Source organism: Notolabrus celidotus, chromosome 10 (genome assembly GCF_009762535.1).
Source record: "Notolabrus celidotus isolate fNotCel1 chromosome 10, fNotCel1.pri, whole genome shotgun sequence".
Classification (NCBI taxonomy): domain Eukaryota; kingdom Metazoa; phylum Chordata; class Actinopteri; order Labriformes; family Labridae; genus Notolabrus; species Notolabrus celidotus.
Genome location: NC_048281.1, coordinates 7339639 through 7354995, shown reverse-complemented (window position 1 = coordinate 7354995; position 15357 = coordinate 7339639). Strand labels below are relative to the sequence as shown.

General features: G+C 40.2%; 1 protein-coding gene across 1 annotated transcript in view; it reads right to left on the bottom strand.

Moving 5' to 3' along the window:
• The window catches only part of slc4a3 (solute carrier family 4 member 3), an 81324-nt gene that overhangs the window by 14918 nt on the left and 51049 nt on the right, over positions 1-15357 (bottom strand). Inside the window, exons 7-13 of the mRNA XM_034693465.1 lie at positions 13251-13396; positions 10842-11022; positions 10441-10576; positions 3445-3631; positions 2583-2688; positions 2010-2194; positions 719-938 (exon numbers count right to left, since the gene is read on the bottom strand). Of these exons, the coding sequence (XP_034549356.1) occupies positions 719-938; positions 2010-2194; positions 2583-2688; positions 3445-3631; positions 10441-10576; positions 10842-11022; positions 13251-13396 (1161 nt within the window). The remainder of the gene's footprint in view (positions 1-718; positions 939-2009; positions 2195-2582; positions 2689-3444; positions 3632-10440; positions 10577-10841; positions 11023-13250; positions 13397-15357) is intronic.

Here is a 15357-nt window from a genome sequence, read left to right as displayed (position 1 = left end):
GTCACATTAAGATGGATCATATACTGTAAAAAAGTGTCATTGCACATTTATCTTTTTAAGCACCTTGTTAAAGTTATACTGAACAAGGACTGTAACGACTGTTTCATATAAAAAATATGTGTATCTTTTTACTTGCCTATGAAATGATTAATAGGTACAAAAAGTTGTGGTATTGTTTCAGCAGATTGCTTTGCCCTATATACACCAACACGATATTGCTGCAATGTGCTCCCCTGAAGGCAGTCCTGTTCATTCTTGCAGAATAGAACAGTTTCTGGTGTACTGCTGCCCTCAACAGTTATTTTTTTCAGTGCATGCTGCTTGTCCACAGCTGCCTCAATCCCTTTGCTGAAGGATATTCATTTAACAGAGGGAGAGAGGCAGCCGTAGACAAGCAGCCATAGACAAGCACTGCAAGTACTGTTTCTTCCAGTCTTAGCTCTAGAAGCTTTGTTTTTTGTAAGTGATAACTATTTATACATAAAAAGACATCAACTTTTGTAGTTGTTGTTTACCCCTTAGATTTTCTTCTTTGAAACACAGTCCACATCTATGTTTAATAAAGATGTAAATGGTCTGCACGGAATTTGAAGGATGTTGGTCTTTTGGGATCAGTCGTTGATCTGCTGGGCTAACATTGTTTTTTGAAGAACCCCTGGAACCCAGCAGTAGCAGATTTGCTTTGAAAAGGAGGCTGGTAAAGGACTTGGCGGACTACCTTTGTTGTTCAGCTCGATGCCAGCTGTGGATTGTTGCTTCTTGAGTTCTCTCTCTTTCCTCTTGCGCAGCATCTGCTTCTGGAAATCAGCCACCGTCTTCAGGAGGTCTTTGCCCTCCACGTCCGAGGGTGGAATGACGATGCTGCAGTCCAAGAACTCATTGATACCGTTCAGGAGGTCCTGTCTGTCGTCAGCGAAGTAGGCCACCTCGTGGAAACTCTACAACAGGAAACAATGGAGCATCTTTATTAGAGGGCCGAAAAAGGCGACTCAATGTTAGAAGAGTTGGTCTGTGATTCATAACTGATAGATCTGTGCACTTTAAAGGATCTGTTGGTTCTTATTCAACTTCTCAAGTGTTGTTAAATTCCATATAATAACAAAATGCAAAGCTCAGTCACGTGTATAAAGGAGAAATACACCCAAAAACAAGCAGACTGACAGAAAGTTATATTTACAGAAAGAGAAAGACGTATTGCAATCTCTTATTTCATTTGACTGAAACGTCTGAAAATGAATTAGAAGTATAAACTTCATGAATCTATCTCGCCTGCCAATGTTTCTTTAAATTCTCCTGAATGTCTCTGATACTCTGGATAAGTATGGAATAACAATGCTGTGTGGTTTACTTATCCGGAGTATCAGAGACATTCAGGAGAATTTTCAGCAAACACAACATCCCGGTTCATTTCAAGCCCTCCCACACACAGAGACGGAAAGTGGTTCACCCTCAGGACAAATCACCTCAGCACAAACAGAGCACTGTAGTTCAGGTCACACAGAGCAAGGGAGACTGCAGGGGACTGTATGTTGGCAAAGTTCAGATTCTGGACAGAGCTTAGTCCAGCAGTTTGGAAGAGAACTGAAGAAGGGGAAGAAAAATGTATACTAGGTCCAGCTGCCTTTTCGGATCATGCTTTGAATGAATGTTTCCTCTATGTTTCATTTTTGAATGTGCTTTTATCTTTATTCTGATAGGACAGCTTGAGAGAGACAGGAAGTGTAGATAGATAGAGAGGGGGCATGACATGCACTTAATGGGAGCATGACATGCACTTAATGGGGAATTGATCCTGTGACCGGTGCAACCAGGACTGTAGTCTCTGTATGTAGGGCGCCTGCTCTACCAACTGAGCTAAAACGTTGCACCAACTTTCCACTTTGTTTAAAAGTGAATAATCTACTCAATCCAATGTCTTTTGTGCTTTTTATGCAACCTACTTGTGGTGAATCAGCTCCATTACTTTGTGACTGAAATGTCATTTTACATTGCTTCAGTTTCAGACGTACCTTGTCAGACATTAAAGTAGAGAAGGAGCGACCGATCTCGTGATAGTCCATGTTGGACTGACTGGGACCGAGCAGTACGAAAAGAAAGCGAACAGGGACGGGGACCTCCAGGACCGACTCCAGAAGGACGGCTTCATTCAGCCTGACGAAGGCCATGGCCGGCTGCTCCAGAAACTCAACACAGCCTGGAAGGAAACAATGACAAAGCACCACAAGATCAGTTTGAGATATTCCCATTTCTCAATAAGGGATGGTTATTTTTTTGTTTTAAGTTTAAATGAAGAAAACTTGTAGCACTAAGTTTAAACTTCTTCAGGTCCTCCGGGACTTTGAAGCTGAGCACTCAAACTCCAGTGAAAACCGGAATGATTTGAAATACACAGATTTCTGATCCATTAGTGAGTACGTCATTTCTCTGGATTTATACTGCCATGTAATTTTATAATTGTACGTTTCATTTGAAGAGGGCTTTAACACCAACAGATTCATCCCCTGAGAATTTCTTACAAAAGAAGAAAATAAAAGACATAATCCCTCTGACTAATGTAATTTGTCAAAACGATCAGAGCTTACCAACTAAAACAATGACAGCTTCAGCATCTTTGGGAATCTTGGCGAGCAGTTTCATGGATCTGGCTGCAGCCGGATGGCTCTCAGGAGGCAGAGGGTGGAGGGATTTCTGGGAGAAAGAACATTTGTAAAATCATCCACGTAATTGTTCTAACCAACATGATGTGACACCACGAATACAGCATGGGAGCAATATATGTACAAACAATAATAATCTAATGGCCCAGAACAATTCATTTCAAGTGAGAGCATGCCTGGTTCTTTATGCCTGAACAGAATTATTTTAATAGGCTGTTTTAAATTTGCCAACATTTGAAGCCGTGGGGAACATTAAGATTTCACAGTTAATGCATCAAGAAGCTTTAACTAGAAGCACCTGTAAGCTGACTAAGAGCATAATTCAACACATGTGGCGCAGGGAGGCTTACTTTCTCCGACTTCAAGAACTACCTACACGACTTCTGACCTCATGGAGGGTGTTTCAAAGAACAATGCGAGAGCCACAGGCCTCACATCAGGACTTTAGTGTAATCATGCTTAAATCTCTGCTAACTGCTGATTCTTAGAACTTAATTCAAACCATAAACTAGAAGGAGACACCTCCAGATCGCTTTTATCTCTGTCCATTTAGATAGCTGAGTTCAATTATCCTTGTGGAGTCCTGTCAAAACAAGTTACTCTGGCTTTGGCAAATCGTATTTACAGCTCTGTCCGCCTGCGCTGTTTCAACTATGTCACAATTCATCACCATCCAGACCTCCTTCCTCTCAGATCTTTGCTGACAGCTTTTAAAAATGGACCCGAAGAATAAAGGAAAAATAGGAACTGATGCAGAGATAGGGTCAAACAAATGTCAGGAACGTACAAACAGGCTGACAAACACGTCTTGTTTTGGGTCATATACAGCTCCTTTGCCATCCTGGTGCTCCTCGTGCTCTTCCGCAACCAGCGGCAGGTTGGTGTCCTGGACATGGTTCTGATTGAAGCTGTTGTGACCGAGACTGCTGGTTGAGTGATGGCGATGAAAACGATGCTTCAGATCGCTTGGATGGCTTTGGAAGAAGAAAAGATAAAACACAGAGATGAGTCTTGAGCTGTGATAGCAGCTCCGAGAGGCCCTCTGTAGACACAGCTGTGCTCTGAGCTAAAGCCAACATCAGCCTGCTAACGTGCTGACAAGGACAAAGTCATCGTTCCCAAAATAAAGATGAGGCTGATTGGAGTTTCAAAAGTTTTACATCTCCTAAACAAAAGCAGGATTCTAAGAACTACAATGTCAACCTGATTATGTCATATCCTGAGTAACTCTTATTATAAAACATCTGATAGCTGTCCAAACATTAACTTGTTAGTCACAAACAAACCAAGAAACACACGTGTTACTAAAAGACCAGTCAGAGGAATTTTCAAGTCATTATGGACTGAAAGAGTGTATTTTATCAATCAATCAATCAAGCTTTATTTATAAAGCACCTTTCATACAAATCAAACCCAGCAACCCAAAGTTGCTGGGTTTGACAGCGATTGAAAACAAGAAAGAAGCAGAAAAAAAAGCAGAAAAAAAATAATGGCAAGAAATATTAAAAAACAAAAATGGATTTAAAATAGAGACCAAAATAGTGATTAATGCACACTGACAGCAATAAAATATAAAAATAAAATATGTGTAATTAAAACAAGTTAAAGCGTCAAATAATATTAAGAATATAAAAAGTTAAAATCAATTATTTAAGAGTTGAAAATATAATTAAGGCTAAAACATCAATACAAGTCAGTATATAAAATAAATATAATAATTGAATGAATAAATACAAATAAAAAATAAGATTAAAATTTTAAATTAATAAAATAATAATACTTTAAAAAAAATCAATGTAACAGTAAAAAGTAAGTAATACAATTGTTAAACCCTACATGAAAGCCAGACTGAATAAATACGTTTTTAGTTTATGTTTAAAAGTCTCAATATCTCTGTCAGCTCCTCTCAGATCCTCCATCAGACTGCTCCATAGTTTAGGAGCGTCGTGGCTGAAAGCAGCGTCTCCAAATGTTTCTGTTCTCCTCTGAGGAACAGCTAAAAGAGAGCAGCCAGAGGATCTGAGAGGCCTTCCTGGTTTATACACACAAAGCATCTCTGATAGTCTGGTGCAAGGCCATGCAGCACCTTAAAAACTAGTACAATAATTTTAAAATCAATACAAAGAGAAACAGGCAGCCAATGTAAAGGTTTTAAAATAGGCGTAACGTGTGCCCTCCTTCTGGTCTTTGTTAAAAAAGTCAAATATTTGATGTGACACAAACAAGTAAATACATGTTCCTGGATAAAATCAACTAGCTTATATGTCAGACGTCATTTTCCCACTCCCACCCTGCTGTGCTGTGATTGTCCGATACTTGTTGACTCAAATTTTGCCTTCAGGGTATTTCGGGCCAGGAAGCTTTTTCACTCAGGAGAAAAGGAAAGTGTACTTTGTGTCCAGAGTAAAAGTCCATGGTTACCTCTTTTTATAGCCCCAAACAATCTTTTCCTAAACCTTATTACTGGTATGAAGTGTTGCTGCTGTTAAACTCATGCTTAGTGAGGTTTAGCAAACAAAACCATCTGTTTAGATTCAGAAAAAAGAGGAATGTTGAAATTCACTTTAGTGTTGACATGGGACACTATCAGCGTCTCCTTGGTCAGAATCGTGTGTGGCCTTTTGGCTTTCCAAGCACATCACAGCACAGTTGACAAGCCAGTTGCAATTTATGTGGGACAAATAAGACGTCTATGGAGGATGAAAAATTGTGCATATCACAGCTGTCAGATATAAATGGAGTTGTTTAGCGGCTCCTGATAATTAAAATGTTCCCTAACATGAGCATGTATCTACTTATTATCTCTGCAGCCTTTAATATTCACCTGCAAGAAGAGGAATTATTTTTAATGCATGTCTATTAAACTGCCTTCAGGATCATTAGGAATGTAGGTGCCTAACATAGCTGTGTTTCTTCTTCACATAATCTACTTTCCGTTCATTCAACATGCTAAAGAGCTCTACCTCATGTAGTTGTAATGCAGCTCATACATTTAGAAAAGCCATCAGCAAAACCTTCATAATCTAATCCATCTTTCAAAGCAGGCTTATTAGAAAGCACTTAAGACAAAGCCTGAGTGGAAACAGTAATTTCACCTAAAGTGATATTTGCATTAGAGCAGCAATAAAACAGCCAGAGGCAGATCTGTGGGGGCTTATTGTCCATACTTGGTGCATGTGATTTAAGCAGTGAGCACGTTTCCCCTCTATGAGAAGTATTTAGTGTGTCGCATCCGCCAAGTTTTTTAACACTGCGCCATTCCGGCTCAGTCCAATGGTGACATCACCTCAGACATTAGGCCAACACGGTCCAATAAGACGGCGCCCAAATTGGACGCGACAGCGCCCCGGACAAAAGAACGAGGTGTGACTCTGAGATGAATTGTGTCCAAGACGTTTCCAGAGGATCTTTAAAGTGCTCTGAGTAAGCGATGAGCTAAATTTTTGCAGCGCCTCAGTGTGTTTCTTTCCACGTCGTAAATCGGATATCTCACACTGGTGATGACTCTGATGATGACAGAGTGTTTTTTCACTGTGGAAGCAGCCAGTGACATGCTGGGAATTTATGTGGAAAGGCTGTTAAAGCTGGTATTAACGCATGAAGGCCTGCTGCTAAGAACGTCTGCTGGCTGGCTGTGTTTGATCTCATGTCTTGTGTCATTATGAGAATGCAAAAACCATCCCATGCACGTTAGTGACACTGCAAAGTCCAGCACTACAGTTATATGGATCTTTATTTGTTTGCTACTACTGGAGAAACTAGGCTTTAAAAGTGTCTGCACACCAAATCCCTTTTCATGCAACATTACTGTTACTGGTAAAACCTGATCTGTACCATTCTGACTCAACAGAGGGGGAGCCAGAGAGAGGATGTTGGGTCGGTGGTTTGGGAGAGCTGTACACAGAAACATAAGGATCAAGATATCATTATTATTCCTGAAAGGACAGGCAACTATTTCACAGCCAGCTGTGCCACACAAATGTCTCACAAACAACAGGAAGCGATGTTAAGAAAAATACAAGGGATACAAGAAAACACCCTAAAATTATTAAAAAGGCAAAGGCAATATAGAAATATAAATAATTATCATACTCAGCTGTTTAAATGCTACGGATTATCAGTCTGTTTGTCATGTATGTTGGTAAAAATGTATTTAAATTAAAATATTTTCATGACCTTAGCAACAGCAGCTGTCAAAACTATCTGACCTTATAATCATCACCCTCTTTTAATAGAACTAATTTAGCCTTTTATTGATCAGACAGATGTACAGAGACAGGAAATGTTTGGAGGCTAGAGTCGGGAACGTCAGGCAGCAAAGGGCAGAGATTGGAATCGAATCCACGGCTGCTGCGATGAGGAAAATCTGCTTCTTAAGTCAGACCTTGCTGGCAACGCATAATCTATCTCCAGTTCTATTAGCTCCTTCACTCCTAAGTTAACACCTGCTGCCCCCAGCTCTATTTATTGGTTTATTGTGAATAAAAAAGACAATACATTATCAAAACACATGGCAAGCATGTAGAAAAGCAGCATGTCATCTGCTCATCTGCACAGTCTGTCGTCAGACACTGTGAAGTTTTAAACTAGCACAAGATGCTAGCTAAGCGTCTTGTGCTTGCATGTGTTCTCAATGCTAACTTCAGGGAACTTTATAGAAGTTTATTTTTCAGTTGTTTAAGGATAAAACTGACAAACTTCAGCCATCACTTCTTCTTTTTGTCATCACATTGATATTGGTAAAAATACAAATGAAGATCTTTGAAGACTCTAGTCTGTTAAAGAAAGAAAGGAACAAGGCCCTACGGTAGATTGAAAATAAAATACCTGGAAGGAACTTGGACCTGGAAACTGTTTTATGTGAAGGTGTGTGGTCACCACTTATCAATGTGGCATAGCCTTTTACCACTGAGCTAAACCGGCAACCTAATGACTCAAACTTTAATCGCTTTGATTTAATTTGAATCTATATTACATTAAAGTTACCAGTGACTTGATTACTTGTGATTACTTTGTTCACAATCAATAGTGTTTGACAATTCATGCTTATGATCTCTTGATTAGGCCTAATTCAAAGACATTAAATGCTGGACCAACAATGTTTAAGGACCATCAATCAAGCTGTAGGCTGAGCTGGAAGAAAAAATATGTTCTTATCAAAAGCATTGGGATTCATCTTCTTGGCACCATGAATGTATTCGCCACTTTCCAGAGCAATCTATCCAACTGAGGAGAGATATATTCCTCTACAGCAGAAATCAGTTGTCATTAAAGTCAAAAGACTTCAAAAAGTGACCTTAAACATCTGTCTAAACTGCAAAGCGCTCCGTTCAACAGAGAAAGTGATGTCAGGAAGAACGAGCAGGAGAGAGAGCGAGCATGATGACAGAGTGGTATTCTGGCAGGCTTCACTTATCTTTCCTTTTTCTAATTCAACTTGACAGCCGACATTCAGTTCACTGGTTTTTTGGTTATCTAACACCGAGGGATCCATAATGCACCACATGATGTGCACTGTTCCATTGGCTGTGTGTGTTAGGTCAGTTTAGCTGGCCTGTCAATGCAGGTTTCAATCAATAAGAGGGGACCAGCTACAGAGAGGGAGGGGACGGCCCATCACATGTTTTACATCCACATGCTTACTTGATTTTAAATAGCAGTGTGCAGGATCTTATGTAACTGTGCCCTCTAGGGTTCTGTGGGCACGGCTCAGAGAGTTTGAACTTTCATGTAGGGTCCAGACACCTGAAAGTAAACTGTGGTGTCCAGTGATAACCATCTGCTTTCCAAACCTACTCCCACACTGCTCATTCACCAACATCACATCCAATCACTCCCAACACGTCCCGACTTCACCCACTGGGTGGACTTGAAAGAACCTGCTCATGTAGAAACCACAATGCACCCAAATGTCAAAATCCAAAACAACAACTGACCCTGCTGGCGAGCAGAAGTAAAGCTTGTGAATAAAGACACATAGCTGGATGTTTAGTCACACTGCTTTCATCTTCTTTATTTAAAGCAAACATCTGAAAAACAATGAACCTGGATTTATGAAAAGGAACTAAATAGCAGGTTTCAACCTAGCAGGATTACATGTTTTTATAAAGCCTCAGACATTGTCTTCTTATTCTCATTGTGTAGTTACCAGAATCAGAGTGAAAAACCCACTTACGACTGAGAAGGCAGAGTTTGACAAAGGACAGGGAGATCAAAATGCCAGGGTGGTTTACTCGATTGCACAACTTTGAATCTGAAGGTCTACGCTTTAAGATTTGTCGCAGTTACAGAGAAGAGAAGAAGTCCTGACATTTGAATCTCAGTCAACCTCGGGGAAGTACACCCGGTGATGAGCCAGGCGTTGTTAAATGTCACAATTTGGAAATTCCCTCCTCGGCTCTCCGGAGTTTGCCGTTCTGTAACAACCTCCACTGCAGAACAATGATTAATGTGGAGGAAGAGGAGGGCCAGGGTGTTTTTCTTTATGCTTCATTATCTCAAATCCGTAATCAATATGTAAACAAACGTGCATCCCCATGACAATACAATGACTGGTTTGTTAAAAGGTGAATAAAGAAACATCTGAACCCAAGATAAAACACATTTCAGGAGCTTGTTTCTGACTTTGGTATTAACTGGGATTGGGATTCTTTTGCGGTTTAATGAAATCTGTTGACATGGTAACTATCCCACAGACCGACACTGGGAGACAGAGTTCTTATTGAGGCTTCCATTAAACATGTAATTAAAGAATCAAGTCCTCAAAATCAACCTCTAGTCTTAGCCCTATGAAAACAGTCCTCCCACAGGCTGCTGCAGGAGATTATGGTTTGCGTCATCTTGTTTAAATTATTGTAAAATATAAATCTTTATGAGCAGATATCGTCGCCAATATGAGTGATAGATATAAGTCCTGACGGTGACAGGATCAGTGAAGCCTCTTTAACAGACCCCTGAGAGTGTTTCCTGCAGGCCTTGTTCACATTTTCTCCATCAGCTTTCTCTGTATTTACAAATGCTGTACTCCTGCAGCACTGCTTAGAAAGTCCGCTCTCAGACATGACTCATAAAGAAGGTCAGATTTTTTAATATGCTTTGATTTCAGCAATGATTTACTCATCCAGCCTAACCCTGCAGGGTGAGCTCTAGTCCAAACAGGCTTCTCTCCCTGACTCTGCCTTCCCTGTCCTCTTTCTAACATCTCTCTATGAACTCTTGTCTCTCTATTTCTCCTTTCTTTTCCTTTTCTAGAGTATAGGTATGAGGAGGAGTACAAGCTACAATGGAGGGCTCACTGTTGAGCCTCCCAAGGTGTCGTGGGTCTGACTTGATGTAACACTGGTGAAAGGTGGTGCCCTCTTGATGACCCTGGTGATGTGCTGGCTCTCACTGCTCATCTATCTCCATCTATCCTCATGTCTGGGTTGTGGGGGAGACCAGGGGCCATGTGGTGGGTTATATAACTTATCAGTGGAGTACAAATGTTGGTATGAGGGCGTAGCAGGGTGGGTTTTTCACCGAGTGCTTATCCTTCTCATTAGAGCACACGTACCTTGTGTTTATGTCAGATATCAGGGGTGAAGGGTTTGAAAATGCTGATTTTCCATCCTCTCTCTGTGATTATTTGGTCAAAAGTGTTGCAGATGAGGCTTTTAAATGCCTGTACATTTCCTGAGATTCATTACCTCACAACCATAGACTGTATAAATAATGGATGCAGTATCCCTGACGTCACCCATCTGTTTCTGAAAATATGAAAATGACTGTTTGCCTTGTTACTGACCTGTGTTTGAGGAGCAGAGCTCGGAGAACACTGGCTCTGTCCTCAGCTCTGATCTGATCAGAGATGATCATCGTCTCGACCACCAGATGGGCGATGCCGGGCAGAGAGTTCTGCTCCAGGTCCAGAAGGACCGCACCTTGTGATTAAATTACAGGAAGATAAAGAGTTAAACTGGCTGCTCATACAAAGTTGTTTTAAAAGCATCCACATAAACACAGATAAAGGGATTCAAATGTGTATTCTAGTGTTTGAGAAAGTGTGCTAAAACACGCTGGCTTTTGAATCAACACAGTCTGTTTGTTTTTTTTGTGATTATTCCAGCTGTATATGGAAATGTAAGTATCATCACTACAGTGTTTGTGAGCATCTTTTCCTCCTGTGTGCATGCAGGAGCTCTCTACCATGTGTGATGGTGCGCCGGAGCTCCAGCAAGCTGCGAAAAGAGAGCGAGGCCACATGAGGTTTTCCCCAGCGGTCCGTCTCCTCCTCCACATCCTCTTCAAACTTGATCCAGCGAGCACGCTCCTTCCAACGCATTTCATGGTCCTTCTCCACAATCAGCTCGTTCAGCTCCACAAACAACTGAAGACGAAGTGGAACAGAGTGTTATTGACACACAGCGTGTAGAAATAAAAGTGAAAAACTGTGTCTATCCTTAGCTTTTTTTTTTACAAGCAGAACATGATCTTTCACTGATGGCAAACGGAGTTCAAAGACAAGCTAATCCAATGACACAGTCGACACACATGTTTATGGGGACTGACTTAACTCGGTGGTTTGGATGCTGCTAACGGTGGTTTGGACTGAGAGGAGAACTGAATGGTTTGGAGAGACTTTTGTCACATTCCAACACTGAACTTTGAGCAAAGTGTTCTAAAAGAAACACAAAATAATATGATTTGTGTTGTTGGTACATTTGTGCGGTCAAACCAAGGTCAAACATGAGGAACAGATTCAGTTTGATTCTCGACGGGTCAGTGGAGAAGACTTTGCCTAAAAATAGAACACACTCCAGAAAAGTAGTGTTTCTTTTTAATAGGAGTTACAGATTTATACCAGTCTGCAAGTAAGAATGATTATTTTAATGTTAACAATTACATTATGCATCTTCTGTTGACTGTTAGTGGTGACCACAGGAGAGTTATCACCATCTCATCACAGTGTTGTATCCTCTTTTAGCTCCTTGTTTTGGTTTCATCCCATTTTGTTACTTTTTTAATAAACTGTTACAACTCTGCTTAATCTTGTTTATAGCAGGCAGCTAGCTTAACACCCCTTTTTTTTTAAGCACAAAAACATTAATACCCAACAGTATAGCGCCTACCTGGCCATAACATAGCTTATAAAGTTAGCAACTGGCTAATTAGCATCGACGGGCAACTGAAGAGTCAAATATTTCCTTTCAGGATTCAGTGAAGACCAAACTGGAGGATTGAAAGAGGAACTGTTGGACTTACATTGATTGGGAGAACAGATATACAACTCAATATCAAATCTTATTTTGCTTAATGTCTCCTAAATTCATTAAAAAAGAAAAGCTTGCTAATATGTTATATTAATATTGTGTCAGCTGTCATATTTTTAGCAAGAAGATATGATGCGACTGAAGTGTTTGAAGCAATAACGTAGTTTTGTGTACAGAACTCGACTAGAGTCCGACTTTCTTCAGGACTTAAACTGTTCGACTGATTTTAACGACTCGTGATTCAACTTGGACTTGAGCATTGACTGTATTTAGACTCCAAAGACGGAGAAGATGACTTGGACTTATTTACTGTGAAACAGTGTTTAATTGTCTTTGTTCTTTTTTGATATTAGACACTAATATCCATTCAGTTTGGAGCAAGGCTGGCATGTGTTCACACGCTGTCTTGTTCAGCAACGATGCCTTAAAAAGCACTGCTAAACAACACTCAACACAGCAAAGAGAGGGCAAAGAATCTTCATCCCCCGGATGTACGCAAAGACCTCATTGCCCATTTCCCGGTGAAGACAAACAGAGGACGCTGCAGACACTGTAATACAGGATATACCAACACCCTATGCAGCAAGTGTTATCTTCGTCTTTGCTTTTCAGAGGAAAATAACTTTCTGGGACTACCACTGCAAATGAATCAAGCTGAACACTTGGACAATGGGACTTTGAATGCTCAGAAGGCATTTTGTAAATTTTGTAAATAATGTTTTATCTCCTTTTTTTTTAAATTAATAAATGACTTCATAAAAAATATGATTGTTCTGTGATTGTTATTTATGACATAAGCTGTTATCAGGCAACATAAGCACTCAACCCTGCAAAGGAACCCTAAGTTGTTTTGTTTAATCCCCTGCTCCCAACCAGGGCCACTGTGCAATATTACATGTCCCTAAAAACTTACTAAAACATCAACATTTTGAAAAAACCTTCATTTGTGCATCAGAGGCCCCCTACAACAACATTTAAGAGGTACAAAAAAATCTCCCTTTTTTCTATATTTGGGGGTTTACAGGGCTAAGGTGACTCAAGATGTTTGGTTAGGTTGGTGGATGTTTCTTATCACTTCAGAAAAGTGTGTTTTTGGAGATGACATAGTAACGTTACTGTCTGAAAGCTACTTGCATATTTTTGGAGGTACTGAAACAAGGACTCAACTCAGAATCTCCTTGAGTAACTTGGACTCTGACTGTGACTTGAACTTTGGGGTTTCAAGACTCAACTTGGATTAAAGCTTTGGGGACGTGATTACATCCCTGTTGCCTTCTAATTGAAGGATCACCTGGATATCAAAATGCTGATTAATTCAAACAGCAGGAGAACATTTGCTGCAAACCTCATGAGTCTTCTTATCTGATGATCTCTTCTTTTTCTTCAGGCTGCTCAGAGGTGTTGAGCTGTTGCTGCTCCGGTTCATCTGACACCGGGACGACTTCTTCACCAGGTGGCGCCTCACCCCGGGGTTGTCCTCAAATCTGTGACCTGAAAAGCCATCACAAGTATTTTGAGTCCAATGCAAAAGGTTGCTAGGTCACGCTGTCCAAAAACTCAGGGTATGTGCTCCATACTGGAAATTTACAAATCAAATTTATAATGTCTGTTTTAATTTCCAGCTGACAGAAGAAGATCCAGTAATAGAAGGTGAAAGCTCCTCGGGTGAGTGAGCGTCTGCTGTGCATTCGCCATGGGAAACTGTTACAGAAGAGCTGCTTTTACTCGCAGACATTTGTCAGTTGAAAAAGAGTAATTTCGTTTTCAATTTCCTCAACCACAAATCAAGTTTTATTGAGTTTAGAAAAATGAGGAGGTCTGTAAATTACAGAAAGTACCTGGCAGTCATTTGCCCTGTTTGTGAGTGGAGCTGAGGAAGTCACTTAATTAGGATAAAGCGACTTGGAAATGAGAAAAGGTTAACCACCTGTGTGGAGATGTGTTTAAAGGGTGGTAAAGGATGTTTTAAATGATTCGAGGAAATTGTCATAATTTGGTAAAATTGGGAAACACTATTTTGATATGTTATTCGGAGGCCTGGTGTGTGTTTTCATGCAGAAATGGTCAAAAGTGGTTCCCAGTGACTTCAAAAGAAAGGACAGAATAGTACTTTTGCTTGTTTTTATTGCAAATCAGGTTTATTTAAATTTCTTGTAACTATTCTCAGAAAGGTCCCTGAAGTATTTTCATTGACCTTCTACTTTCCAGGCAGCGTTTTGTGTGTTAATCTTACTTAAGCTTCACATTATCTCACACATAAATGTTAATCCACTGTAGTAAACATCCCTGTAGCGTCACTAACAAAGACATTATGTGCTTAAAATCTTTGTTTAGAATAAGTGAACTGTAAAAGCAAATCCACTGGCACAACTATACGATTTAAGATTAGCATAAAGTGTAAGTATAAGGTTATATGAGGTAAAGCTATAATACAGGGCTGGTGTGTTTAAGGTCAGCGTAAAAAAATCTGTGGGCAGGTTTAGAAGCTGACATTTCTGAATTGAACGAACTGCTCTCTTAATTTTCTGACTAAATAAACACTGTCTTTTTTAATCTTCTACATGAGCAGTTGGACCTACGTGGAGGTGACAGAGAGAGTAACTGTGTGTGTGTGTCTGTGTTTGAGTGTGTGTGGAGTAACAGCAGCAAGTGTTCCGTTCTGCTGCGTCATGCCTTCCTCAGGGAAACAGAGAGAAATGGAAATCAAGATGAAGTTAGGCCGTTTTTCGTTCCCAGACTCTCCCGAGGGGAAAGCTCTGAAGCCTGTCCTTCGGTGAACTGCTTCAGCTGATCCGATGAGCACATTTTTCTCACCACAGGGAAGGGCATGAACTGTGTAAATAAAATGCAGTTGAAAAGGCATCCATTTTATTCCTCTCCCTCTTCTTGAACTCGTGTTTGACCTTTGGTCATTAATTTCTTATGTTGTTTTAATGTTTTCATGTAACACAATAAGTCTACAATTTTCATGAGCTCTTCTTTATTTTGAGTTCTAATCCTCTTATTAATAACTAACAGAATCAGACAGATAATGTTGGTCTACTTTATAAAATATACCTCAGGGGCTAAGAGTCCTAATGAAGGCTCCATCAAACAACAAACCCTTAGCTTCTCTGTGACCGAGCCTGAAGGAGCCATTTGATCATAAACTTGGGTGGATGATGAGACGCTTGTTTTCTTTGGAATAATTCAAATCTAGAGAAAGTAAACTATTAATCTAAAACTAACCGTCTCTTTTGGATTCTGTGGATTTTGGGAAACACTAAAAAAACAAATCCCAAGAATGACCCGAAAGTTAGTCGATATCAAAAATCATAAAGCGATTTATCTGTGCGCCAGGTACCGACGTCCACAGACTCTGTTTGTTTTGGCTCTGAGTTGAAACCTATCGTTGTAGAAATGTTTTTGGCAAATCTAGCTTCAGAGCAAAACAAAAGTTTCTATGACTGAAA